The sequence below is a fragment of the Pleurodeles waltl genome, chromosome 3_1 (assembly GCF_031143425.1).
Source record: "Pleurodeles waltl isolate 20211129_DDA chromosome 3_1, aPleWal1.hap1.20221129, whole genome shotgun sequence".
Lineage (NCBI taxonomy): Eukaryota > Metazoa > Chordata > Amphibia > Caudata > Salamandridae > Pleurodeles > Pleurodeles waltl.
This window is the reverse complement of record NC_090440.1, coordinates 788,602,831-788,630,475: the sequence shown is the minus strand read 5'-3', so window position 1 is coordinate 788,630,475 and position 27,645 is coordinate 788,602,831. Positions and strand designations below refer to the sequence as shown.

General features: G+C 44.3%; 1 protein-coding gene across 4 annotated transcripts in view; it reads right to left on the bottom strand.

Moving 5' to 3' along the window:
- Positions 1–27,645, bottom strand: part of SBF2 (SET binding factor 2) — a 1,701,375-nt gene that overhangs the window by 200,245 nt on the left and 1,473,485 nt on the right. For all 4 annotated transcript variants that reach the window (XM_069223624.1, XM_069223621.1, XM_069223622.1 and 1 more), the window contains one exon: positions 4,497–4,623. In XM_069223624.1, the coding sequence (XP_069079725.1) occupies positions 4,497–4,623 (127 nt within the window). The remainder of the gene's footprint in view (positions 1–4,496; positions 4,624–27,645) is intronic.

The window sequence follows — 27,645 nt, the reverse complement described above, 5'->3', positions numbered from 1 at the left end:
AGCGTGACAGATGGTGGCTAATGCTACAGAGAGGTTAAGCAGAACCAAGTTTGCAAACTCTGTATTATCCACTGCTCTCCTAGGATCATTAAGAATAGACACAACCCCAAATCGGAGCTCCAACCTAGATGGAAACCGGCCTGTTGCTGATCCAGAAGTTTGTTTCCTGCATGTAATCATGTAACATTTTTCTACAAGACCTTTCCTAAAAACGGGAGAGGGAAAACTGGACTGCTAAACTCATGTACCTCAAGATTAGGTTTCTTCAGTTAGGTCTTCTCATGGCCTGTTTCCGCAAAACTAGCACTATCCCCTGCCTTAAGCTACTATTGAATATAATTGTAAAAATCATCAGTACTGATATAAATGAAAGGCGGAAACAGGCATCTAAGCTTTCCCAGTATGTGTGCTGGTTATGTAATAATTACATCTAAATTGAAAATGAACATGAAATCTTGGAAGTCTTCAACACCAGCTGCTTGAATGAACCATAACTTAAAATTAACTATGACTACGAAATTCTCATGCTTTGACTCAATTTATTCTCAATTTCAAATTCTCAGTTTCTACTCCTGCATGTCAGAAAAGCAACTGGCATTCGAAGGGGAGGAGGAAAAAAAATAATGCCTCACATTCAGAATCAAGGAGGATCGACAGGTTTTACTGCTAAAGATTTTTGTGTGATAATAGCAGCCCCGCCTCCTTGTTTACTTTGGTAGTCCATTTTCAAAATGTTATAGACAGGAAGCAGTAATTCATCAAGGATTAGATTACGGTGCTGAGAGCGCTATATTTCTGTAAACAGAGGAGATGATATGTTAATTAATTTATTTATCAAGCACACGATCACCATTGTTTTCCGGTGCCTTGGGGTGCGTTCCAAACTAAATCATAAAATGCAATTAAGAACAGGAGTAAGCTTGCTTCAAAAGCCGTATCTTTAGCTCTCTCCTAAATAGGTTTGTAACCATAATGAAGAAGGAAGAGAATTCCAAAATCAAGGAGCCACAAAAGCGAAGCTGCAGCCACCCATTCCCCCTTCTTAAATCTGGGGACGGCCACCAAAAACGCAGAAGAAGAGAGCAACTCCTCAACCGGACAGAACCTATGTTTTTTGTCAAAAATAGAGATCTCTCTCCTGCAATTGCTTTAAAGATGAGAAAGCAAATTTTAATTTTATTTTTTTGTTCCACGGGAAGCCAATCAAGGTCTCTAAGCAAAGGAGAACTGTGTGAATACCTCGAAGCTCTGTAAATCAGTCTGGCTGCTTGACTCTGAACAGGTTGTAATCTGTAAATCATCATGGTCATATTCCCCATGAACATCCTTAATATGGTTCAAAAGCTGAACAAGCAGCCGCAGCTGAACAAACATTGAACAGCATCGTTTTCACTTTTGTTTTCCTCTCTGATAAGGGATAGTGCGAGATAGATTGCAGAGGGCTCGGACGTAAATGGTTCTACCTTCTTAGTTTAGGAATTGTTTGATGGGTTTAATACGAACTCATTATGGAAGAAAGAGAGCAGCACTGAGGTGAATAAGATACGTAAAATCTACTCATAACTGACTCTCTTCTGAGTCTCAGGCCATTTGGTCACTGGAAGCGGCAGGGTGCACACAAGCTTAACCCTCTGACGCATCCCCAGAACGCTTGCTGGACGGACATGTAGCTTCCATTTTACAGAGGTAAAAAGCTAGACCAGTGTGCTTAAAACATTCAAGATGGCTGCCATGTTAAAGTGGCAACGAGACAGACCTCAAAGTCACAGATCTCGATGCTGCCCGAGATTGTAGCCTTTTCTCAGATCTGGATCTTTTTTAGATAGGAGAAACTCCAGTGGAAGAGAAAGTCACCTTTGCAAGCTCCTCCACATGTCTTGGATGATTGTCCTGCAGGCCCTTCAGACATATTATTCCCAGACTTTCAATAATGCCTGCATCTTCCTGCAGTGCATTTAATCTTTTGGTCAACAGAAGTCAAGAGGCTAAACCAGTGGTTCCCAACCTTTTGACTCCTGAGGACCCCCAGTGAATCATTACTGGAAGCCGGGGACCCCCAGCAATTTGTACAATTTAATTTTCAAACATTAAAACAGTAATTCGCAAAAAATATAACAAGTACACATCAAACAAGTACTCAAATTACTAAAGATAAAATTCTTTTATATTGAAAAAATATGCAAAAATCGAAACATTTTACTGGAAAGGTTGACGCTGCATCTCGGCAACTACCTTTTCAATGTTTGGTTTTTATTTAGGAAAGGTGAATCCTCAGGTCAGATTCTACATTTCCGCAGCGATTTGTTTTTATTTTTTAGGTATGCAAAATCTGAGAAAGCTTTTTCACATAAACTAGTGAAGGGGAAAGGAAGTAAACCATAAGGGCCTCTCATCCATCTCTCCCTAGCCTCTCTGTCACATGTATTTCATTTGTTTTATAGCCCCTCTCATACCACTGTAGGGTGCCAGGGCACTGTACAGGGGACTTACAAGGTGTAGGATTCCCATGTCATCCACAGTGGTAGGCATTTTCTAAGAGTGCTTGGTCCCGAGAAGTACAAATTTAGGATTCAGAACACAGCACAGTGATTATCAATGACGTTGGCAAGAAGAACGTATTTCTACACAAGCAAACCTTTTTTAGCAGCATAAGGAAAATGAAAGACTAGGAAAAAAAACAACTTTCTGATTTGTGCCATGCTGTTTGCATGCAGCTCTTTAATGGCAGTTCACAGCTCATTGTGCTAGATTAAGATTATGAACCTTAACAAAAGAATCTCTGTGACAAAAGCAGTAACCCACTGTGCCATGCACATAAAATACTGTTTTTTCCAATATACACGTTCTTTGCAGCAGGCATATTAACCACCTGTGCTATCTTTGAGTCAAAACTGCAACTAGACAAAGCTCCCATCTCTCTTCAGCAGATACATTAATCACTTGAGTTAGCTTGACCTTTTAATTGTTGCCGTACAAGGAGCTTTGCAGTGGGTTTAAAACTGCTCAACAAATGAAGTAATAAAAATGAAAGCACGCATGCGGAGAAGTGCCTTTCTCCTAGCCCAGGCCTGCGGACCCCCTGGGAATGTGTCACGGACCCCTTGGGGTCCGCGGACCACAGGTTGGGAACCACTGGGCTAAACAATGCAGACTGCACGTGTAGCCTACTAGGCCACTTTACATTCCATAAGAAGGGACAATCACAAAACGAGCTGGCATTTTGTGAAGAAAATATTTTTTTTTCTGTCAGAAAACAAACACTCCTAGTGTAAAAAGATTTCAGCTGAATCAAAAAACCCAAGCTTTGGAAACGTTTTCCAAAGGACAAAAAAATCCAAAAGACACTGAAGGCTGTGCTCCAGTATCCTGTTGACAGTGTCCGTTAAAATAAACTGGAGCAATTGCCACTGACATGGCATGATGGAAAACTGACAAAGTGAACAGTGTAAGTTTTATAGCCTCTCTGGTTTGCACACTAATTAGCTACATTGCCCTGTTGTTCTCGCACTAGCCCTTTGAAAAAGGTTTGTGAAACGGTTTATCTTGCTTCTTCTCTGATATAGTAACTTTTTAAAGACATCAAATGAGGGTTAGTCAATATACCTTTTACAAATGTGTTCTTCTAAAGAAAAGCTTTCTATATCAATATTCTGTAAGAAGTGCTCTGGGATCCGGCACGTAGGCAGGATAATTCAGTGCTTATGATTATCAATGGAGATCCTCTAAAGGAGAACTATGATTACTGGTAAGCAGCTTTCCTTCTTATTTTACTTTTAATATGTATTCATTATTTGTGGTATTGTGACTATACTGTGCTCAAGGGTATTAGACTTGTTTAAAAGCCCTTCAGAGACGAACCCTAGATGCACTTCAAAATGTCTTGGAAGAGACTGCCACATACCTTTCCTTTCATAGATAACTTTCTTTGATATACATTAATGCCACTTTAATTGAACAGCTTGTAACACATTTTTCATGTTTATCTACTTCAGGTTCAGAAGAAAATAATAATGCAAATAATAAATTATACACTATATGTGTTTTAATATTAGAGATAGTTGGGAGGCACTAGCTGCGGCTTGTGGTGTTTTAGCAATTGAGTGCATAGATGTTTACCTTGCCTTTAGGGTCATTACTCAGAGAGGAAAGAGAAAGAGAGGAAGGAAAGAGAGAAGAAAGTGAGGAGAGAGAGAGATTGTGTGTGTTTATGATTGTAGAGAACTGATTATCATAAATATATCTAGTTCATGAGTATTTTGCACTACACTGTAGGGAACATCCCTAGATATTTTCGCAGTGTTCTCTTTAATGATCAGTTTTCTTTCAAAGCAGACATTGGTTTGCTGTAACTTTATCATGTTTGTAGTGATTCACGTGCACATGAAGTTCGAATACTAAATTAATCTTTAGCAGAAAGCAATGCTAGGTCAGTGGGGTGTATGTGTTATGTTTTTTAAATCCATAATGGATAGCGTAGGTAATTTAATAAAACCTACCATGCTCCAATCTTTCGTAGTCTGAGTCCAGAAGGAAAGTCTTGAATCTGTTGGAGACGTGGTGATAAGCCAAAAACTTCAGATAATACTGATTAAACTCAAACTCCGTTGGATACTGATTGTGAACCTACAGAAGAAAATAATTGTATTATCTGTAACAAAATATATTTAAAAACCCAGCAAGAAAACACATGACAAGGAGAGAATGCACATAGATTTTTAACCTTTAGGAACTGTTTTCATCATACATGAGGCAACAAAACAGATGCACAAGAGTGAAATTATGAACAGAGAGTTCAGCTCAATACATAAATAGCAACTGAGGGAACATGAACTTTAAACATGTTTTTTACTCTCTGGAGCTGACAAACATGCTTTGGTGTTTCAGTGGTCTTCTGCAAATGCAGTGTATATCCATATCTATCATGAATTTTGAAAGAGCATTCAAACACAAGCTACGCCCTGCTTAGAGTACATGGACCAACAGGAAGAGTTTAGAAATGACAAGAGGAAACCAAAGTAAACTACTTATGTTGATTCACGTTGTAAACTACATGTTGACACAGAGCTGAAATAGGGTTGTCTTCAACTGTTCTGAAAGTGAGCAATCAGGATTTGAATTTGATAATGGGAGCAAGTCCGCATTTTCGGCATAGCGAATCGAAGCTGGGGACACTAAAGTAACAGTAAAAACTAGGGAAGAAATGCTGAATTTGACTTTGGTGGATATTGATTAAGTATTTGATGGCAGCCCTGAATTAAGAAAGAAGTCAGTGAAGTGTTCTCAGTAGAAAATGTGCTCTAATTTCAAGATACCCGCAAGGATCTAGTTCTAAATCAGCAAAAAAGAGACGGATGCCTTGTGTGTGATGTTAGCACTCTTTGTTGGCATGACATGAATAATAAACAAAATAAGGATTTCTTTGAGTTCTCTTAATCATCTTAAGAGTTAATAGGTCTTTAGTAGCTTTGAATTTTCATGATAAGCCAGTCCCCAAGGATGTTTTCTACACTTTTGACTTGGTCCTTTAAAACTGCAGTGAGGGTAGGACAGAGATGGGCAGGATCTCTAGCGCTGATGCTTAGTATGGAACTTTATATGTTTGACTTCTCAGAGCTGTGGGTGGATGCTGTCATCCAGGCTGGACTGTATCATATGCAGTGCTTTTGGGTGTTGGCTTTGTATGATGGTTATTGGAATTTCTGATATAGAGTTGTGCATGCTTAGATTGGCAGAGGTTTGATAGACAGGAAATGTTTGATAGGTAATGAGTCCTGAGGGACAAGGTGTGTTAACAGTATTAATTCATGTTGACAAATTCAGCACAGTTAATTCCTGAGGATTCTAGCCACGTGCCCTTTTATTCCTGTACCATTCATCATGAGTTCTAGTGTCACTTGATGGTAAGCCACTTAAAGGTTAAAAAGATTGAAACAAACATATTCGCTTTTGTCTAGCAGTTGCAACATATCAATGCATGTGTTAAAGGAGCCAGGCTGATTGCAGAAAGCAAGTCAGTAGCATCAGTTAATGTTCAACATACAAATAATATGTGGATGTTTTGGAGGAGTATACATTCAACTCATTCAATGATTTCGATTTAAAAATGTGTAAAAGATCAGTACGATTTCTTTGGGATACTGTGAATCCAGAACAGACTTATATGAGAAGTCGGATTATAAATTGTACTATTCAGCTGTTGAAGATGTTTATCTGGGGCGAAATACTATGGCATGAGGGGGCAGAGGAGCCCATCCCATTCTCAATCAATTACAAACAAACCTTACGAGGGATGTGTCAAAGAGAAGTCAGAAACATGATCATCCAGTGTTGGGACACAGGGGCAACTATATTTAGATCATCACTTAGCTTGCAATATCATTTCAGGGTCACCATGTGAATCTCATTCTTCATCCGAAAGTCTTTATAAGGCCAACTGGATGTGTCCTAACTGACAAAACAAATGAGGCCTACACAATTTGCACTAATACAGTCAAATAATGTATAAAGAACCCAAATCGGAGTAATTCTTTGTTTGATTGCATCACTTTTCACCTAAGCAGAGGGGTGGGCCCCTCCGTTTTACCTAAGATCTTGCGCTGGGTGCCACTGACTGTTAAGTTTTATTTAGTGTTTGTATACTATAAGTAGCCTTCTGGGCAGCAAACCCAACATGTACCACTAATAGCAATATCTGCAGTGCATGAAATAGAAGCTGAAATATATATTTTTTTAATATGAGGGAGGAGCCATATCTTCACATGCCTCTGAAGGTTCAGATGACGGAGAACACAATTAATTTAACTAGGTAAAGAGATTCACAACTGACCAAATGCATTTAAAGAGGAATAAACTCCAGTTCTCAATCTAATAAGGTGATGACACAAAACAGTATGTCAGTTAGTGATGGGAGTATTCAGTTCAACTGGTAAAAGGAGTAGCAGTGTGTTAGAAATGGGGTCTTTGGTTGGCAGTCAGGTTACCCCCTGTCCAAGCAAGGACCCTCACTCTAGTCAGGGTAAAGGAGAATCACCCTCAGTTAACCCCCGCTCGTCCCCTTGTTAGCTTGGCTTGAGCAGGCAGGCTTAACTTCAGAAGCAATGTGTAAAGTATTTGTACCAACACACACAGCAACTCAGTGAAAACACAACAAAATGACAACACAGGTTTAGAAAAATAGATAATATTTATCTAAACAAAACAACAAAAATCCAATATACACCAGCCAAGTTATAAATTTAAAAAAGATAGAGTCTTAGGGCCAGATGTAGCAAAGGTTTTTACCCATTCTGTGTCAATGGGAAAAAGTGTTTGTACATATGGCCTCACCCTGTGGATCAACAACTGCGCCAACACCCTCGCGCCACTTAAAAAACCCACCGACAACCAAGCCAGAAGAAAAGCCACCTGGTTCACCGACGAGCTCCTAAACTCCAAACGCGAATGCCGGAAGCTAAAACAGGAATGGCTCCTCAAACGCACACCTGACAGCCTCACAGCCCACAAGGACGCCACCCGCAAGCACCACCAACTCATCAGACAAGCCAAACAATCCCACTTCAAAGACCGCCTGGACAACAACGCACACGACAGCAAAGAGCTCTTCAGCATCGTGAAAGAACTCTCCAACCCCAGCGCCAACATCAACGACATCCCTCCATCCCAAGAACTCTGCAACGCACTGTCCACCTTCTTCCACCGGAAGATCACCGACATCCACGACAGCTTTGACGCCACTCCCACGCCAGACCCCACCCCCGAACACTCCACCTGTGCAAACCACCTGACCTCCTGGACCAACGTGAACGACACAGAGACACGCAAGATCATGAACTCCATCCACTCAGGATCTCCGTCAGACCCCTGCCCCCACCACGTATATAACAAAGCCGACTCCACCATCTCCCCCCCAGCTACGGAAGGTCATCAACATCTCCTTCGAAACAGCGACATTCCCTGAAAAATGGAAACACACCAAAATCCGCACCCTCCTCAAGAAGCCCAAAGCAGACCCCAACGACCTCAAGAACTTCCGACCCATCTCCCTGCTCCCTTTCCTAGCAAAGGTGATTGAAAAAATCGTCAACACACAACCAGCACCTCGAAGACAACGGCATCCTAGACCCCTCCCAGTCCGGCTTCAGACGAAACCACAGCACTGAAACCGCCCTTCTCGCCACCACATACGACATCAGATGCCAAATGGACAACGGCAAAACATCAGCCCTCATCCTCCTGGACCTATCTGCCGCCTTTGACACAGTCTGCCACCACACCCTGAAATCACACATCCACGACACCGGAATTCAAGGAAAAGCCCTCGACTGGATCGTCTCATTCCTCTCCTTCAGAACCCAGAGAGTCCGCCTCCCACACTTCCGCTCCGAAGACACCGACATCATCTGCGGCGTTCCCCAAGGCTCATCCCTCAGCCCGACGCTGTTCAACATCTACATGGCCCCCCTCGCACAAGTGGCCCGACAACACAACCTCAACATTCTCACCTATGCCGACGACACCCAGCTCATCCTCTCACTCACCAAAGACCCGCGCACCGCCAAAACCAACCTCCACGAGGGAATGAAATCCATCGCCGAATGGATGAGAAACAGCCGTCTGAAACTGAACTCGGACAAGATGGAGGTCCTCATCCTCGGACCCACCCCCTCCGCCTGGGACGACTCCTGGTGGCCCACCGCACTAGGAACCCCACCGACACCGTCCGACCACGCTTGCAACCTGGGCTTCATCCTCGACTCCTCCCTCACCTTGTCTAAACAGGTCAACACAGTTTCCTCCTCCTGCTACAACACACTCCGCATGCTCCGCAGAATCTACAAGTGGATCCCGACAAACAAGAAGAACAGTGACACAGGCCCTCGTCAGCAGCAGGCTGGACTACAGCAACGCACTCTACACAGGCATCCCAGCAAAAGACCTACTACGCCTCCAACGCATCCAAAACGCATCCAAAACGCATCCGCCCGGCTGATTCTCAACATACCCCGCCACAGCCACATCTCCCACCACCTGAGAAACCTTCACTGGCTCCCCGTGGACAAAAAGATCACTTTCAAGCTTCTTACCCACGGTCACAAAGCGCTCCACGACACCGGACCAGCCTACCTAAACAACAGACTCAGCTTCTACACCCCCACCCATCAGCTCCGCTCCACTAACCTCGCCCTCGCCCTCGTCCCCCACATCCTAAGAAAGACCTCCGGCGGCAGATCCTTCTCATACCTCGCCGCCAAAACCTGGAACACCCTCCCCACCAACCTGCGACAGACTCAAGACCTACTCACCTTCAGAAGACTCCTCAAGACCTGGCTCTTCAACCAGTAACACCAGCCCCCCCCCCCCCCCAGCGCCTTGAAACCCTCACGGGTAAGTAGTGCGCTTTATAAATCCAATGATTGATTGATTGATTAATCCTTAGAAAACAAGGAGAATACTGTTATTGCACAAAAGTATCTCAGTAGCGTCAAAATAAAGCCGCATGGAAAAGTGTGCGTCGAAAGAAGCCAGTGATGCATCGATTTCTCACTCGCAAGCGAGGCCGTGCATCATTCCTCCTCCGGTGGGGTCGGTGTATGTCATTTCTTCTCTCCCGCAAGAGAGCAATGTATCCATCCGGACGGGCACCTCGGGTCTGTGCAGGACGTGCGTTGATTTTCCGCACCCAGCGATGTTGCGTTGAAATCCTATTGCACAGTGTCAAGAAACCGCGCTGCGTGGGGGCTTGTGTCGTTAACAGCAGCCACTGCGGGCGTTGAGTGCCGTTTCTCCAGCCACGTTGCGCCGAACTCCTAGCCGAGATGCAGGTGGTGCGTCGATTTTAGCCACGAGGCCGGCGGCGTGTCATTTATCAGCCGTGAAGCGGGTGGTGCGTCGAAAGGTTCCCCGCACAGCACTCTTTGCGTGGATTTCTATCCTTTTCCACCAGCTTCACCTCTCCAGGGCCCAGAGACAGGATAGGGCACCACTTGGCAGGCAGGACTCTCAGAAAGCCCAAGAGATGGCAGAGAGAAGTCTTTGATGTCCCTGAGACTTCAACAACAGGAGGCAAGCTCAGTTCAAGCCCTTGGAGATTCTTCACCAGTAGGAAGTCACACTAAAGTCGTTCTTTGTCCTCTCTCCGGCAGAAGCAGCTACTGCAGGCCAACCCAGCAAAACACAGTCATAGGCAAAGGGGCAGGACTCCTCCTCCAGCTCTTCTCCTTGGCAGAGGTTCCTCTTGTTCCCAGAAGTAATCTGATTTTCAGGGTTTTGGGTGTTCTTCTTATACCCCTCTCTGCCGTTGAAGTAGGCCTACTTCAAAGAGAAGTCTCTGTTGTTTTCAAGATCCTGCCTTGCTCAGGCCAGGCCCCAGACACACCCCAGGGTGTTGGAGACTGCACTGTGTGAGGGCAGGCACAGTCCTTTCAGGTCTAAGTGACCACTCCTCCTCTCCCCTCAGCCCACATGGCCCATCAGGATATGCAGGCTATACCCCAGCTCCCTTTTTGTCACTGTCTAGAGGAGAGGTGCAAACAGCCCATCTGTCAAAATGACCCAGACAGGGAATCCACAAACAAGCAGAGTCACAGAATGGTTTAACCCCTTCTGTGCCGCGGACGTAATGGTTACGTCCCGCGGCACAGTGCTCCTGTGCCGAGGAGGTAACCATTACGTCCTCAGCCTGGAGTGGGCTTAATTCCCCCCCCCCTCCCCAAGGCTATCGTCATTCGTTCCATCACATTCAATTTCATTCACCCTTACTAATTTTTTACCCGACTTGCAACACCTTGCAAAGTGACCCTTCTTGCCACACTTCTTACACACCATATTAACAGCAGGCCAGTCTCTCCTGTTTGCTAAATGCAAAGAAGAATTACTTCTAAAACAAAACAATTTAGGTTTTGATCCTGAAAATACATGTTTAGTTGAAGTTTTAGTCTCAACAGATTGAATTAATTTTGAAGTGTCTTTGGATTTTCTGAGATCTTCAATGCAAAACTCTGAGTGTTCGAATTGTTTCGTCACACATAAAACTTCTTCTAACATAGGATCTCCTTTAGACCATAAAGCTTCTCTTATTTTGTCATTTTTGCATTCCAACATAAATTGATCACTGATACGTTCTTCCAAAGTGTCACCAAACTTGCATTCAGAAGCTAATTTACGCAAGTTTGTTACAAAGTCTTCAACTGTTTCTGTTTCACTCTGCTTGCACTTGCCAAAGTAGTAACGTTGAAGGATTACTGACACTTTCGGCAGATAATGTCTGTCTAATCTAAGAAGAGTCAATTCAAATTCATTCAAATTTGTATCTCCCTCAGCGCCATCCGAAGAGTTAATAACAGGTAAATTTTCTAAAATGTCTTGTCCTTCTGCACCTAGACAGTGTTGAAGAATGGAGTTCTTCCTTTCCGCAGACAAATTACTACCACAAACACGAATATATGTAAGGAACACCTTCTTCCATTTACTCCATTGAATGGGTGGTTCCCCAGGCAAAGATAAGAAAAATGGAGGTGGAGAAATGTTTTGCATGTTTGTAGAGGGGAGTGTCTTTCAAAAACCCAAATGTAATGAAATCCAATAATGGATAAAACAAGTCTAAGAAATGTTACTTCTGAATGCCAATATTTAGATTATTCAATTAAATAGCCAGTGAAGAAAATATAAAATGTAACTAAAATGTAATATGTTGAAATAATATCTGAAAAACGATAAAATTAAAAGATGTTAAATACGATCAGCGGCGCTTAAATTATCAGAAATGCGATCTTCTTAACAGTTGCTAAGCAACAATGTAGCTGCTCAAAGTAAACAGTTCCGTAGAAGCTCACAGCGTGAGTGCACGTTACACGTAAACAAGGCAGCGTTACCTTGGAAACTGAACAGCGCGTCCGCGCTCTGATTTGTTTATGTATAATCCGGTGCCGAAAACAATGAAAGTAACCCGTGGAGAAGAACGGGAAATTAATAACACATTACAATGAAATACTTGCTTCGAAGTATGTCAATTTCCACAAAATGTCTGACGAAGTTCAGCAGGCTTAAGCGGAGTTGGAGTTATGCTCGTCGCCAAAGTGAAGAATACTCCAAGATCAAAGAAGGTCGGAAACTAACAGTCTTCTTTATTTCTTAAACGTAGGAAGTAATACACAAAAACTCCAGCCTCCTTGTTCACCGGCTCCCTGCAACTGCCTGGAATCCTTTACCACATTCCGTCCAGAACAGTCACAGGAGCAGGGGAGGATGGAAGAGACTAATATACAAAGAACGGGGAAAGGGGAAAATAACTGGGAAAACAGGGGAAAATATATACAACAATAAACAATGAAAATATTAAAATAAACATAAAAATATTACAATTAAACAATAACACATCTTCCCTTTCACAAGCACTTGGCCCACCTACACAAATGAGGTATCATTTTTACCGGGAGACTGAGGGGAACATTAGGGGGTATGAACTTTGTCCCAGTGCGGTGATCCCACACAGAAATGTGGGAAAAATGTGATTTTTTAGCTAAATTTGAGGTTTGCTGAGGATTCTGGGTAAGAAAACATTGGGGGATCAACGCAAGTCACACCTCACTGGACTCCCTCCGCTGTCTAGTTTTCAGAAATGTCTGGGTTTGGTAGGTTTCCCTAGAAGGCTGCTGAGCCCAGGACCAAAAACGCAGGCCCCCCGCAAAAACAGGTAGTTTTGTATTTGATAATTTTGATGTGTCCAGATAGAGTTTTGGGGCATTTCCTTTCGCGGGCAGTAGGCCCACCCACAAAAGTGAGGTACCATTTTTATTGGGAGACTTGGGGGAACACCGGGTGGAAGGAAATTTGTGGCTCCTCTCTGATTCCAGAACTTTCTGTCACCGAAATGAGAGGAAAAAGTGTTTTTTTGGCCACATTTTGAGGTTTGCAAAGGATTCTGGGTAACAGAACCTGGTCAGAGTCCCACAGGTCACCCCAACTTGGATTTCCCTGGGTGTCTAGTTTTCAAAACTGAGCAGGTTTGCTAGGTTTCCCTAGGTGCCGGCTGAGCTAGTGGTCAAAATCCATAGCTAGGTGCTTTGCAAAAAACAGCTCTGTTTTCTTTGTGAAAATGTGATGTGTCCATGTTGTGTTTTGGGGTAGTTCCTGTCGCGGGCGCTAGGCCTACCAACGCAAGTGAGGTACCATGTTTATCGGCAGTCATGGGGGAACACAGAATGGCAAAACAAGTGTTATTGCCCCTTTGATTAATCTCAGTATCAATGCCATCTGGTTATATTTTGAGACAGCTTTAAGCACGAGGGGCTGAAGGGCATAAGTTTAATGGAATGAAGATTGCATTCTATGATGGACTTGGGAAATACCTTTTCTGAGTTGTGGAGAAGAACCCTAATGCACTGTCACACTCCTTCACCAACTGGTGAGAAAAACCTGAAGGCAAGAGCGCATACTGCTCAGTCCACAACAGTGAATTTACAAGGTGGGGTGCTGAGTCAGCTTGGTTGATATTGGTGTATTGCTCTCCTTGTGGTACTCACCAGTACTACAACTTTTTAAAGGTTTCTCAAAAGTGAGGCTTCCACCTGAGAGAAGGTGCATTAATTGCCAACTCTCAACTACTTACTGCACGGAGTTGAAGTGAAATCTAGCCTCAGGCGATTAGAAGTCTGGAAAAGGGTGCACAAAGGCATTCAAGGGAGAATAGAATTATCAAATTCTAAGTGCAATATAATGATGAGACTGTACCAAGAGCACAGGCTGGATCCCAAGCTTCAGCACTTGGAGCTATACCGTCCAGACTGTGAGTCAGACATGACTTGAAGGAGAAACTGAGTCACTGGAGTAAATGAAGGTTTGGACCTAGAAAGGTTTTCCGGTCCTGAGCAATGAGATCCTTTTCCATGGACCATTACTACTGATTAACTGGGAGGTGTTTATCTACCTAATCTCTCAAACTACTATAAAGACCACACTGGCTTAAGCCCACTAGCTAGATGATGCATACGAATCTTTGAGAAGAATAGTGAGCAAGCAATAATGCCGGGCCAAATATAAAGGGCCATCTACCATGTGGGTGAATCGGAATATTGGAATGCAGACCTTCTTGTGTCCTGGATAGCTGTAGAGCTACGGCCACTGCAGCAGGCCAGGTGATAAGCTACATGGTGGTTTTGAAGTAGGATTTTTAGATGACTGGAAGGAGAAGACTCCCCACACATATGATCTACAGGCCCTTGCATTGCCCCTAAATCAATACCCTTCACTTTCTCAAAATTCAGGGAGGTGATCCTGCCTTGGAAACCAGAGGAAAAATAAGTCAGGTGTACATCTGGTTCCACTACTTTACTACCCCAAAAGGCTGGGCGCTAATACAGCAAGGAGGAGATGAGAGTCTAAAATCATATTACATATCACTGACGCTGGGTTAATATCTATACCTGATGAATTGGTGATATTCGGTATGATTCTTGTATCTTCCACCCTCCCCATGGTTCTTATCCAAGTGTGACTGCCTTCATTGTTTCCCCGGTGACAACACCAACAACACCCATGCTGTAGTTTGTCCAAATAAGGAATCTGGCACACATGTACAATGATTGTCACCTTAGGAAAACAAAGTCTGATCTAAATGTTGTTGTTGGACTGCTAAAACACCAGGGAGAGGCCCTAGCTACAAGGCACTTGGGACTCTACGTGTAGTTTACACACTCGATCATGCATGAGAAACACAATACTATATAGAACCTCAAATTCTTCCATCTTTGCAAAAGTTGGGGGAGAGGTTAGGGGCATGTACTCTCTTGTTGGCCCCCATTCTCACTAAAGAACAAAGTATACATATTTGTGGATGACTCTGAGATTTTTGGAGGACATGTGAAGCAGAAGAACACCATATGACCAGATGTGAGCTTTTAAAACACCAAACAGAGATTGGTTAGCACTTTAATTTAGCCTGAAGCATTTAAATATTTTGACAAAGCCAATGTGACAAAAAAACAGAAGTGGTTCAGAGGTGCACAATGGCTGGACCTCAATAATGAGCGTGGCAGAAGTAATAGTGGCTTCAAAAACAGCCTTGAAGCTTTGAAGGATTTGTGCATTTACTAACCAGATTCAAATTACAACTCTCTCAAGGATGGTTGCTGTTTGCATGCCTTATTAATAGAAGAAAATGATTATCTGGGCCTGTAGGTGCCAATGCGAATAAGTTAACTTTTATAGGTTATCACCCGAATTCCTGATATTCTTATATCTCGGAGGACATCCATGACATTTTCCACTGAATGGATTGATGCTATTTGACATTGTATATAAGCAAAACCTCAGCTGATCTGGTTTGGAGAAGGAATTCCTGGAAGCAGCCACGACTACACGTCTTCAGTGAAGAGGTCATAAATGGGTCAATATCTCTGTAACCAGGAGGTTAAGATGTGTAAAGGTAGATAGGGAGCCATGCCAATACCTCTTCCCGTGGACAACACTCCCCACTTCTGTGGAAGTGGATGTGACAACTCTGAAGAAGATGCAGGATGACTGAGACCCACACCAGATGAGTTCAGAACAGCAGCACTAGAACAGCACTGCATCCAACGTGATTTCATGACCTTACTCCGGACCCTGGCAAATGGAGCAGTCAAAGGAAAAGGGTATAGGAATGTTCTACCTCTGTTAAATATCAGGCCATCCTCCAGGTGAGCCTGGATGCCTGCCAATCAAGGAGGCATACTGATTTCACCTGAAGTTGTAGTGGGTCATCAATACAGACTGGGTGCCCACAAGTCTAAAAGATTACATTAAGACTTTGTAATGAATTTCTGACTTCTTGGAGTGAAGCTTTTCAAATTAGGTCTCTGCAGCGTATGCAAGAAGTTAAAATTATGACAGATGATTAAATAAGTGAGCAAGAATGTATCTAATACACATTTTTTATCAACATAATTATTTTCCCAAAAAATAATTAATCATTAATAAACAATTAATTGATCCCCTCAGAAATTTTGTGTACTACTGTGATAGTCCCTCTTTTCCCCCCAAACAATGCAAAGTCCAGTGCATAGATATTTAGCTATTGGCCTGGGCCACAGGTACAGTGCAGCAATCGCAGCCCAGAATAACAGGGCATGTTGTCCATTGCTCTCATCGCAGGATCTATGGTGCTAAGGCTGCCCATGCAAGTTCCTTGGAGGACCAGCTACCTCTCTGCCACCATCTCCGGGAGACAGAGCAGTCTCTAATACAATAATGGAAATACTTTCGCTGTCTGGTATTTATTTCCCAAACATTTTAAGATAAATGGTGCAGAGCGTGTCAGCCTCCAAACAGCCAGAATAAGTTAACACGTAAGAGTGCCCACCTGCACAGCTGAAGACACTGTTGTGTGAACAGATTGTAAAGGGTGTTGAAGCTCTAAATGATCAGCTTGGATGCAGTTTCTGATCCCACAACAAAGTGAAGAAGCACCCAGAGGTGGAAGATTAGGAGTGAGCCAGGATGTAGGATTCTGAGACAATCAAAGCCCTATGAGGAATAAAACGATGAGAGGAGGCATCAGTTCCTCACAGACTATTAACATCTAGAAGTAAGAGTTAGAAAATGAGAGAGGGGCAGGGTGACTAAGTAAACAGTCTTCACTAAAATAGCATCTTATGCAGGCGAACAGAAGGGATGAAGACATCCTGCCATAGACACAATGAAGGAAACTGCTGATAAAGAATGTGTAAAAATGAAAAACAACTAAAATGCGACAACAAAGAGGGTTATCAGTCCATCAATCAACATCATCACGTGGCAGACTTTGCCAGTTTTCTTGGGGAAGTGGGCACAGGTTACAGGAACCATTTAGATATAACAGGCCATCCTGTGTCGCTAGAAACAGTCATACTTGTGGTTCAGAGTCATGGGGATTATACTTAACACTGACATAGAATACGTTACATTGATCTATGGCAGCAACGTGGAGTTAATCGTGATTACCATAATTTCATTTGTTTGATGAACCAAAAATAAAAAGTAAAGCCATCTGATGGCCATTTGTGTCAAGGGTCCAAGAAAAGCCTTTAATAAAAAATATATATATACAGAGAATATGTTCAGATCCTAAACATTGTGGGAATGTCCCTCATTGCAAAATATGTTAATCTTGTATGATATTTGACTGACAAACTGTTCTGCTTCCCTTCCTGGCTCACTTCTTAACAATTGTGAAATTATAAATTTTATCAGTGTGCCAGTAAGCGTATCAAGATGTGACACTATCAAAGGAACTCTTTGCTTAACTGAAACATGCACAACCAATGGCAGTGTAAACACAACCTAATAAATCATGGACGGATATTCAAACATTCAGTGCCAATTGTACGATGGATTTATGAGTCACAAATCAGTTGCAAACCATTTTGCGATTGCAAAAACGGCCGTACACGAAGTTCAACAAGCATTTAGAAAAGGGAAATAGTGATGAGTCCGATTTGCAACTCGCAAAAAATAGCGAATGGATTTTGCAAGTCACAGTTAGGGACTTCCTAATTGCGAGGCGCAAACGGTACGTACAAGCGAGTCACAAATTGTGAATAGTCTCAAAATGACCCACTTGCACATGCAATACAACACCAATTCGAAACAGGTGGCGACAGGGCCCAGGCTACAAAAACAGCCCAAGAATGCATTGGGGACTTCCACAATGGCTGCCCTGTACGTGATAGCAAGGAGGATGCACATACTGAGACAGGAAAGGATATTCCGGATCAGGCTGACCATGTTTGAGAAGAAAGAGGAAGAGATATATGAACAATGTACGCTAAGCAGCAATGTGATCTTGGCGCTAATAGCCACCCTAAAGTCGCACTTTAAAAGCAGTACGCAGAGCAGCAATGCAATCCCCACTCATGTTCAGTTGTTGTGCTCCCTCCACCTATTGGCCAGTGGTAGGTACAAAAATGTGATAGCAGTGGCCGGAGGGGTGTCGCAGATCGCACTTTCACATTTTTTCACATTTCCTAGACACCATGCTTCTCTATATACACCAACACATCCACCTGCCCAGGAATGATGTAGAAATGCAAAATTTGAAAATGCAATTTTACCGGATAGATTCCCACAGGTCATCGGATGCATAGACGGGACCCATGTGCCCATAAGTCCCCCATCTCGTCTGCAATACATATTCAGGAACTGCAGGAAGAAGGTAAGTCACTTACCTGTAACTGTAGTTCTCCAGTATTGGTATCTTGCACAGATTCACATGCTTGAATCATTCCCAGTCGTTGAAGTGGGAGTCCCACGGTACGTAGAAAGCAGTAGAAAAAATGTGTCTTTTTTTTTTTTGTTCATTGTATTCAATGACAAAAATACATTCTCTTTCCTAGCTTATTAGCTTCATTAGGAAAGGCCCAAAGTTCAGCCAATCAGGCGAGACCACCCCTTTAGAGCCCTCAGCTCAGAGGCTCAGTCTGTCAGATTTTCCAGCACTAGTGAATTCAAGAGAGAGACGAAAGAGGTGAGCCTCCATGGGGAGGAGGGTTGGTCGCATGTGAATCTATGAAAGATACCAATACTGAAGAACCATAGTTACAGGTAAGTAACTTATCTTCTTCTCCCGTATTGGGGTATCTTTCATTGATTCACATGATTGAATCAGAATAGTCAGCAGTACAAAAAGACGTTAAGCTCTGTAACTATAATAAAACATCTTTCTTTACATTTCTTTATATGAATATGTATATCTATACATATATATGCATACATAGTAACTTATATAGCTAGTTAGATATCCTTATCAATATCTATAAACATATACCTATGTATACTTTATCCATATATAAGATAAATATCAGTGTGGAAATAACAACATTTGAGGATGGCGGGTAAAGAAGAGTATTGGCTCACCTTATGCAAGTAAATTACACAAAACTGCTTGTCCTACCGCTGCATCCATCGTGTCAGCAGCATTTTGGCAGTAGTGTTGAGTAAAGGTGTGGCTGCGAGTCCATGGTGCCGCTCTGCAGATCTGGTTTAAAGACACTCCTGCGAAGAGAGCTGATGACGTAGGCACCGCTCTAGTGGAGTGCGCCTTGACGTTGGTCGATAGCGGTCTTCCCGCTAGCTGATGACAGAATTGTATGGCAGAGGAGATCCACCGTGCTATGGTTTGTTTGGAAACAGCATTCCCCTTAGTGAGCTGGCCATAGCTAATAAACAGCTGATCAGCTAGTCTTCTGTATGTAGAATTTCAGACATCTCTTAAGGTTTAGGGAATGTAATGCTCGCTCTGCTGGAGTTCAAGGATTCGGGAAGAAAGTCTTTAAAACTAATGGCTCATTTAAATGAAAGTTCAAAGGAACTTTAGGAATTAATTTTGGGTTAGTCCTCAGAATGACCATATCTGATTTAAATTGCTAAAAAGGCGGTGAAACTGTGAATGCTTGAATGTCACTAACCCTCTTTGCAGAAGTAAGGGCCAGAAGAAGCGCCGTCTTCCAAGAGATGTTTTTCAGGTTGGCTTTGTGAATAGGCTCAAAGGATGCCTCATCAATTGGGACAGCACAATATTCAGATTCCAGGACGGAGGAGGGCGCTGAATCGGAGGAAACATCCTGAACAAGCCTTTTAGAAATTGCTTTATTATCCTGGATGACCATAAAGATGGTGAAAATGCTGTATGGCGGAAACAAGATATGGCTGCTAGGTAAACTTTGATAGACGAATGGGAGATACGACTTCGCCAAGTGTAAAAGGTATGGAAGAATTTGCTCTGGAGAAGACTTTAGAGGGTGAACATTGAAAGTTTTGCACCATATGCGGAATCTCTTCCGCTTACGTTTGTACGTCTTATTCGTAGACTGGGCTCTGGCACAGGCAAGCAACTCTCGACCGTCTGAAGGGATATTTAAACTGTCAAACTCATAGAATTCATGAGCCAGGCTGATAATGGAAATGAAGTCGGGTTGGGATGATGGACCTGCCCCTAATTCATCGTTAGCAAGTCTGGTGTTGGTCTCAGTCGCATGTGAGGCTGTTCCGAGAGGAGCAGAAGCTCCATAAACCAAAACTGACGCGGCCATCTGGGAGAGATGACCAGAAGTCGGCACGGTTCTCTCTTCATCTTCTAAAGAAGTCTCGGGATGAGCGGGGGAAAAGTGTAGGCATAGATCCCTGACCATTTGATCAAAAACGCATTCCCTTTGACCCTCTCTGCGGTTGCCAGCTTGCAAAGTGTTGGCATTTCTTGTTATCCCTTGTCGCAAAAAGATCTAGACTGGGTTTGCCCAACGACGAAAGAGGCGGTCGAGAATTGCCTGGTTGAGCTCCCATTCATGACAGGTGGCTCGAGTTCTACTTAGGGCATCTGCCAAAGTGTTGGAAACACCTGGGAGATGTTCTGCTCTGACTGTTATCTGATGACGAAGAATCCAATGCCACAGTTCCTGTGCCTGCAGAGACAGTGCCTGTGATCTTGTACCCACCTGCGTGTTGAGGTAATGCATGACTGTGGTGTTGTCGGTTCTTAGCAACACCGAGGAAGGCCTTGAGCGCCAGGAAAACTGCTTTTAATTCTAATATGTTGATGTGGAGACCTGATTCCTGTGTGGACCATCTTCCTCTCACTGACAGGTCCTGTAAATGTGCGTCCCATCCCTCCAAAGACGCATCCATTGTTAGAATGTGTACTGGTTTGTCTTTCAGGAAGGAGAGACCCTTCGAGATAAGAGGGGTGTTTTTCCACCACTTTAAGGCTTGTCTCTCTGATATGGTTATTTGGACTATATCGTCGAAAGATTAGTGTATTTGTTTCCACTGAATGTCCAATTGTTGTTGAAGTGTTCTCATGTGGAGGAGACAGTTAGCTATCAACGGAATGCACGAAGAGAGCATCCCCAGAAAAGACTTGTAAGTCTGAACAGAGGTGGACCTTCTTCTACTGAGGCGGCTCGCTAGATCTTGACGTTTTTTCCGTCTGTCGTGAGAAGCAAAAGCTCTCGCTCGCACTGTGTCCAAAACAGCTCCTAGAAAGGTGATGATGTTCGAAGGGTCTAGGTAAGACTTTGGGTAGTTGACTGTCAGACCCAACGCCTTAAAGAGGGCTAAGCATGTCTTTGTGTCTCTGGCCGCTTTGGAAGCTGTTTGTGCTTTTATTAGCCAGTCATCTAAGTACGGGAACACCTGAATTCCCAGCTGCCTGAGGTAGGCTGCAACTGGTGCCAGGAGCTTGGTGAAAACTGGTGAGGCCAATCTGAGGCCAAAAGGTAACACTCTGAACTGATAATGGGTGCCTGCAACCTTGAACTGTAAGAATTTCCTGTGACTGGGAAGAACAGGGATGTGGAAGTATGCGTCCTGGAGATCGAAGGACGCCATGAAATCTCCTTGGTTGAGTAAGCGTAGTACATCTTGAAGGGTGATCATCCGAAATTATTGTTTTTTCAAGAATTTGTTCAGAGAGCAAAGGTCTAAAATAAGTCACCAGTCCCCTGTCTTCTTCCGTATGAGGAAGAAGCGAGAGTAGAAACCTGTTCCCCTCTGATTCTTTGGTACGATCTCTATTGCTCCCTTGTCTATCAAGATGGCAATATGTGCTAGGAGTTCTGTTAGATGGGCAGGTGGGGGTCCTCTTGGCGGTACTTGCGGAGGAGGTTGATTGAATTCTAGTGTGTGTGTCGTTGCTGACAATATCGCGGACCCATCTGTCTGATGTAATCTGGGACCATTGGTAAAAGAAGTTGGAAATTCTTCCCCCTTTCAGAGTGCTGGCATAGGGGTTGGGTGCAGGCAACTGATGGAGGTCAGTGTTTTCTCGCCACATCCTTGGCCTTGTAATAGGATTTTCCACTTGTGGTTTGCCGCAAGTTTGCAGATGGTGGTTGCCGATAAGCATGCAGCTACTGCTGACCAATGGTGGAATGAAATTTGCCTTGGTAGGATGGATATTGTCGGTACTGATGTGATCCGACTGTAAGAATAAAGCCCTCTTCCTCTTGCTCCTCGAAAGGGCTGCCTTTTAAATTGTGGCGTACCCAGGGATCTGGCTGTTTCCATGTCTGCCTTTGTGGACTGCAAGGCATCATCAACATGCTTACAAAATAATAGTTCACCATCATAAGGCATGTCTAAGATCCTCAGCTGCACCTCTGGGAGAAAAGATGTAGCCTTCAGCCACAAGTGACGTCTTAGTACAGCAACCCCGGCTAACTGGCGGAAACCCGTAGATGAGACATCGATGACACAGTCTATAATCTCAGCAGAGATCTTCTCACCTTCCTACAATATCTTCCGCTCTACTATCCTCAGGCAGGAGCTCTATAAACTGGGTATATATATCTGACCAAATCTGACGGTCGTATCTTCCCAAGATTGCCAGGGAGTTCGCTGCCCTGACCGTGGTGGCTGCCATAGTTGAACATTTCTTCCCAGTTAAATCTAACCGCCGCCCCTCTCTATCCAGGGGCGCAGTCAGTGGGGAAGACGGATTCCTGGACCTTCGCTGGGCTGCCTGAGATATCTCTGAGTCTGGTTTAGGATGACCAACTAAGCAGGCTGGTGAGTTATCTGGTGCCTTGTACTTCTTGTCCAGCCTTGGCAGCACCGCTGGGACTGAAGCCGGGGTCTGCATGACCTTAAGCCCCTCTTCCCAAATAAAGTCAACAACAGATATTGCTCTCACTGATTTTCTAGTGTCCTCCTTGAAATCATAGAGGAAACAGTCTGACTGCTTGGATGTTATGGGCAGTTGAAATCTCTTTGCTGCTCTCTCCATCACACTGTGGAAGCCACTGATGTCTTGCAGTGGAGAATCAACCGGAGGTGGCGTAGAAGGGGATGGCGTCTGAGTTTGATATTCATCCCATTCCTGGAGAAGCGATTCTGAGTCCCGTATTTCGCCCTCTTCTTGTTAGTCATCCGACAAAGGCGGATCGCTATCCTGACCCGGTGTCTGATGGTTGATTGGGAGGGCTCAGCAGCATGGGTGGAGGTTGCACCGAAGTGGTTGAGCCAGGTGGAGGAAATCTAGCATAATATTCTTGCATCATGTGCTGAAGGTTGGCAATCAATGACACTGGCATCTGGATGGTTTGCTCCCGTTGCAATTCTTGATCTTCTGTGTGTCTCTGCTCCTGTGAGGAGTGTCCTAGATACAGTTGTTCGCTCTCTGCCTCATCGTCCTCCTGACATTTTATGCGCAAGTCTGAAGGGCTACGTGCCACCGGGAAAAGACCATCGTCCAAGTATATGTCTTCCTCATCCTCGTCGCATTCAAACAGATGTTGTGGAGGTGCTGGTGACACCTTACTAGGTGACGTATGAGGAGGTAAAAGAGTCTGGTGAGTGGATTTCCGTCTTACTGCTAGAATCCTTAAAGGCAAGAAAGAAGATTCCTCATATTCCTTTGTTGTGGACTCAGAAATTTGACCCGTCGTCGATGGTGTTGGCGTTGACGGTGCAGGCGTCGATGGTGTTGTCGTTGACAATGGTGCCATCGACGGTGTGGCTGTCAATGGTGTGGTCGTCGTCAGAGATTTTGTTGACGGTGCTGTCGCCGATGGGGTGATCGTCGAGGGCAAAGTAGATTTTCGTGCCGTCGTCAACACTGACGTCAGTGGAACCGTCATCGACAATGCTCTCTGCAGCTTACCCACAGACTCTGATGTCGACGCACCGTCGACGATAGAGACCTCACCTTTTTCTCTGTCGACGGTCTCTTTGAAATTTTGATGGTTTAAGCAGGTGAGGGAGCATACTTTAAACTCACTGACGTTATAGTTGTAGTTGATAATGGTGATGAAGTCATGATCATCGGCGACAATGGAGCTGTAAATGTCGCCATTGCCGTAGTCGATAAAGCAAAGCCTGCCGTCAACGATGCGCTCATCGAAGATGCCGTCGACAGTGTGGAAATCTTAGATGCTGACGGTGGCAGGGAGCTTGATGTTTTTTAGCTTCTTTGAGGTGGTAGCTGGAGTAGACGGCTCAGAACGAACCTTACCACCATGTTCCCTAGAAGTTGAGGGATGTTCATCAGCTCTTTCCTTGAACGCATGCAGCCTCTTGACTGACTTACTGGTTTTGGGAAAAGAACTCTCCACAGACCTCTTCCTCTTCTTTGAGGCCACTGAAGTATCACTCTCTTCCTCATCAGAGAGAGACTTCTGCTTTTGGGGCCAAAGAAGGAGTGTTGCTTCTCTATCTCTGAGAGTCTTGCTGCGAAATGTTCTGCAGATTTTGCAGTCCTTCACCTTATGTTCAGGAGGAAGACAGTAGATACAGTCCTTGCGAGGGTCTTCACAATGAAGCCTGAGGTTCCCATAGGTGCTGCAAGGTCTAAATAAACCTTTCTTAGCCGTAGACATGATGACAAAGTACAGCCAAAGTTAGGAGTGAAAAAACTGGATAATATCTCCAGAAGAGAAGGTAAACTGAGCAGAGCTCAGGGAGTCTCCCTTACACACGACGTGCGGTAGAAAATCTGAGAGACTGATCCTCTGTGCTGAGGGTTCTAAAGGGGTGGTCTCGCCTGGTTGGCTGAACTTTGGGCCTTTCCTAATAAAGTTAATATGCTAGGAAAGTGAATGTATTTTTGCCATTGATTACAATAGGGAAAAAAAAGAGAGAATTTTTTTCTACTGCTTTCTACGTACCGTGGGACTCCCAGTTCGACAATGGGGAATGATTCAAGCATGTGAATCTATGAAAGATACCCCAATACTGGAGAACACCCATTCCCTGAACATTCAAGTTGTGTACAATGCCCACAATATCATCACAGATATTGTGGCCAGATATCCAGGAAGCACCAATGACTCCTACATGTTCAGGCACAGTGGTATATGCCAGCGGCTAGAAAGAGGGGATTTTGATGAAGGTTACCTACTAAGTACTGAAATTTAATGTCAAAATGTAAATGTATTTTCACATTCATTACTCCCTGTATGTTGTGTCACACGTATACTTGTTTTACAAGGTGACAGTGTGTATGCCTCGAGGACATGGATCCTCACACCCTACCTGTCTCCCAACAACCCAAATGAAAGGTGCTACTACATGGCACATAGGCGCACCAGGTCGGTGACTGAGTGCACATTTGACCTCCTCAAATTGTGCTTCACATGAGTGGGGGAGCCTTGCAGTATGCAAGATTGTGGCAACCTGTGCCATACTCCACAACATTGCCTGCAGGAGAGGCCTACCCATTGAGGTGACCAGATCAGACTCGGAGGATGAAGGCCCTGGCCGACCTGCCCAGCAGCCAATCGAGAGAGGAAGGCAGAGCAACGGAGGGGAGAAGGCGCAGGGACCACGTAGCTAGACATTACTTATCACAATAAGACATCTCCATTAATACAATGCTCATACAAAATGACAAAACAAGTATAGAATGCTCAAAATATGCTCCCTTTACTGGCAAGGTTCCCTAACACAACCTGTTCATCAGACAAAACATAACTCCTTTGGTTGCACATGGTGTGAGGTTACAACACCACAAACAGGAAAAATACAGAACAAAACACAATGCCAGACTGTCACTGTGCACTTATTTTTTAAAGGTGTGTCCTGTATGGGAGGTGTTGCCATGTGTCGGTGCAGGTTGAAGGCTGCTACTCCTTTGCAGCACACGGGCATCTGAGGCTGACACTATTGAGGCTTAATACCTAACTGTTCGGTGCCTCACCACTAACACCACTGGCAATGTGGGCTGTTTGAATTGCCTCCACAGCTGCTGTGATTTGTACCAGGCCCCATGACACATCTTCACTGTAGTGGCTCATCTCGACCTGTAGGGCCAAGGTGTGCTTGGAACGCACTATAGTTGCCTGTGCAAGCTTTCCTATGGTGCTTGTCATGGTCTCCAACCTGATGCCTCGGCTTCTCTCGCTGCACCTCTGCAGGCTTCTGTCCTCACCCAGCTCAGTGCACACTTGGCCAATGGCACCTGTCAGGGCATCCACTACAGAGTCCAGGTGGGCCTTGGTGTTAGCCAACTGCTGGGTCAAGGTGTTAAATCCCGGTGAATTTTCGGTTGATCACCTGTATCTGTTTCTGCTGTAGGCGCTGAACCTGCAGCATTGCCTCCTCCAGCCCGCCAAACACTGCCTGGTCGTTGGATGCCATCTGGGACCGAGTTGCTTGCCTTGCCTGCTGGTGCCTATGTGTCTGTTAAGTGGCACACTGCTGCCGGACCCTGGCGATTGCATCTAAGAGTGGTTGGCTGTTGGAAATACTACACCTCGACTGCAGATGGCTGTAGGGAGCTGGAAACAGGACAGGCTCTAGCCATGTGATGTACTCAGGAGACTCACAGGCACTTCACTCTACCCTTCCTCCATCTGGGTCAGGTCATTTCCTTCATTAGCAGCCCATTCTTGTACTTCCACAGGTGTAGCTATGTAGCAAATGGGAAGATTCATAAAATGCACGTGTGAAACACTATCTCATTGGTTGTACATTATTCAGCTAATGTGTGACAGTAACTACACTGTTTATGTATTTAACTACATTTACCACAATGCACAAGGTGTGACTTTTTGATCATCTACATGGACCATCCAGACATATCTTGGTAAGGGTGTGTCGCATGCATGTGGACACCAGGTTTACGGGCACAAATGTTGGCATAGTAGTAGTATTGCACTTCCCTCGTGTTGGTGGAGGGATGGAGGGGCAGATGTGTTGAGGGACCCAAATCTAACCACTTCCTCAGGCTCAAGGGTTATCTCGACCATAGCCTCCACTATTGATGGTGGGGATACATTTGAAGGACCACCTCCAGTTCCCTGAGAGTCCCATAAGCAAGCTGCCACCCTCTCTTTGGCCCGAGAGTGCAGGTCATATCAACGCTTCTTGATTTTTTCAATGAAACGGTCGGCCACTCTCTGGGCATTGATGTGATGCTGCATGTCCCTCCATATTTTCCTTTTTTCTGACTCAGGGACAGTCATGGAGGCACGACCGAATAGCTGGTCGTGGTTGTTACAGCATTTTTCTGTGAGGATTTTCAATTCCCTCTCAGAGAAATTCTATTTCCTGCATCTCAGTCCTGCTGCCTTCTCAGACTCTCGGCTAGCCATTAAAAATGTTGGTTTGAAGTCTGCATGCTCAGTTGGTGTGTACTGCAGGACTATCTACTGCACTCTAGCTGCCCTCCAGGCTTCTCCAGGACCACCATGTCTTTGAGGTCCTGCACCTGTATCAGAAAGTGAAAAGGCCTTTGTTCATACCTCATGGTCGCATATTACATGTGCAATCGCAATTTGTGAATGAATACAGACTCGCTAATAGTGATTTCAGTATATGCGGTGCGACTCCTTAGTGAGTTGCATTTTCGGCCCCGGTTTTGTGCCTACATCAGATTTGCGAAAATCTGACAGTCGTACATGTGGCCCCCAGTCGCTATATGTAACTTTGAGAAAAACATATTGAAAAGATTTCAATGTACTTAGGTGAATTGAAAAAGGCACTGAACTTCCTGCAAAGATGACAAACTAAAAAGCCCTTCATAAAGGCAAAATAATCTTGCAGAAGCTCTATTGAGGCTTGATTCCACGTTAACATTAAAGATGACACCTGGAAATGTTGGCATAAACATTTATTGTGGGAGGACACAGGTCCATCGTTAAAATCGAAGCTTTACACATTTTTAGGTTGAGCACAGCAGTGCCCAAGTGATGCTTTTTT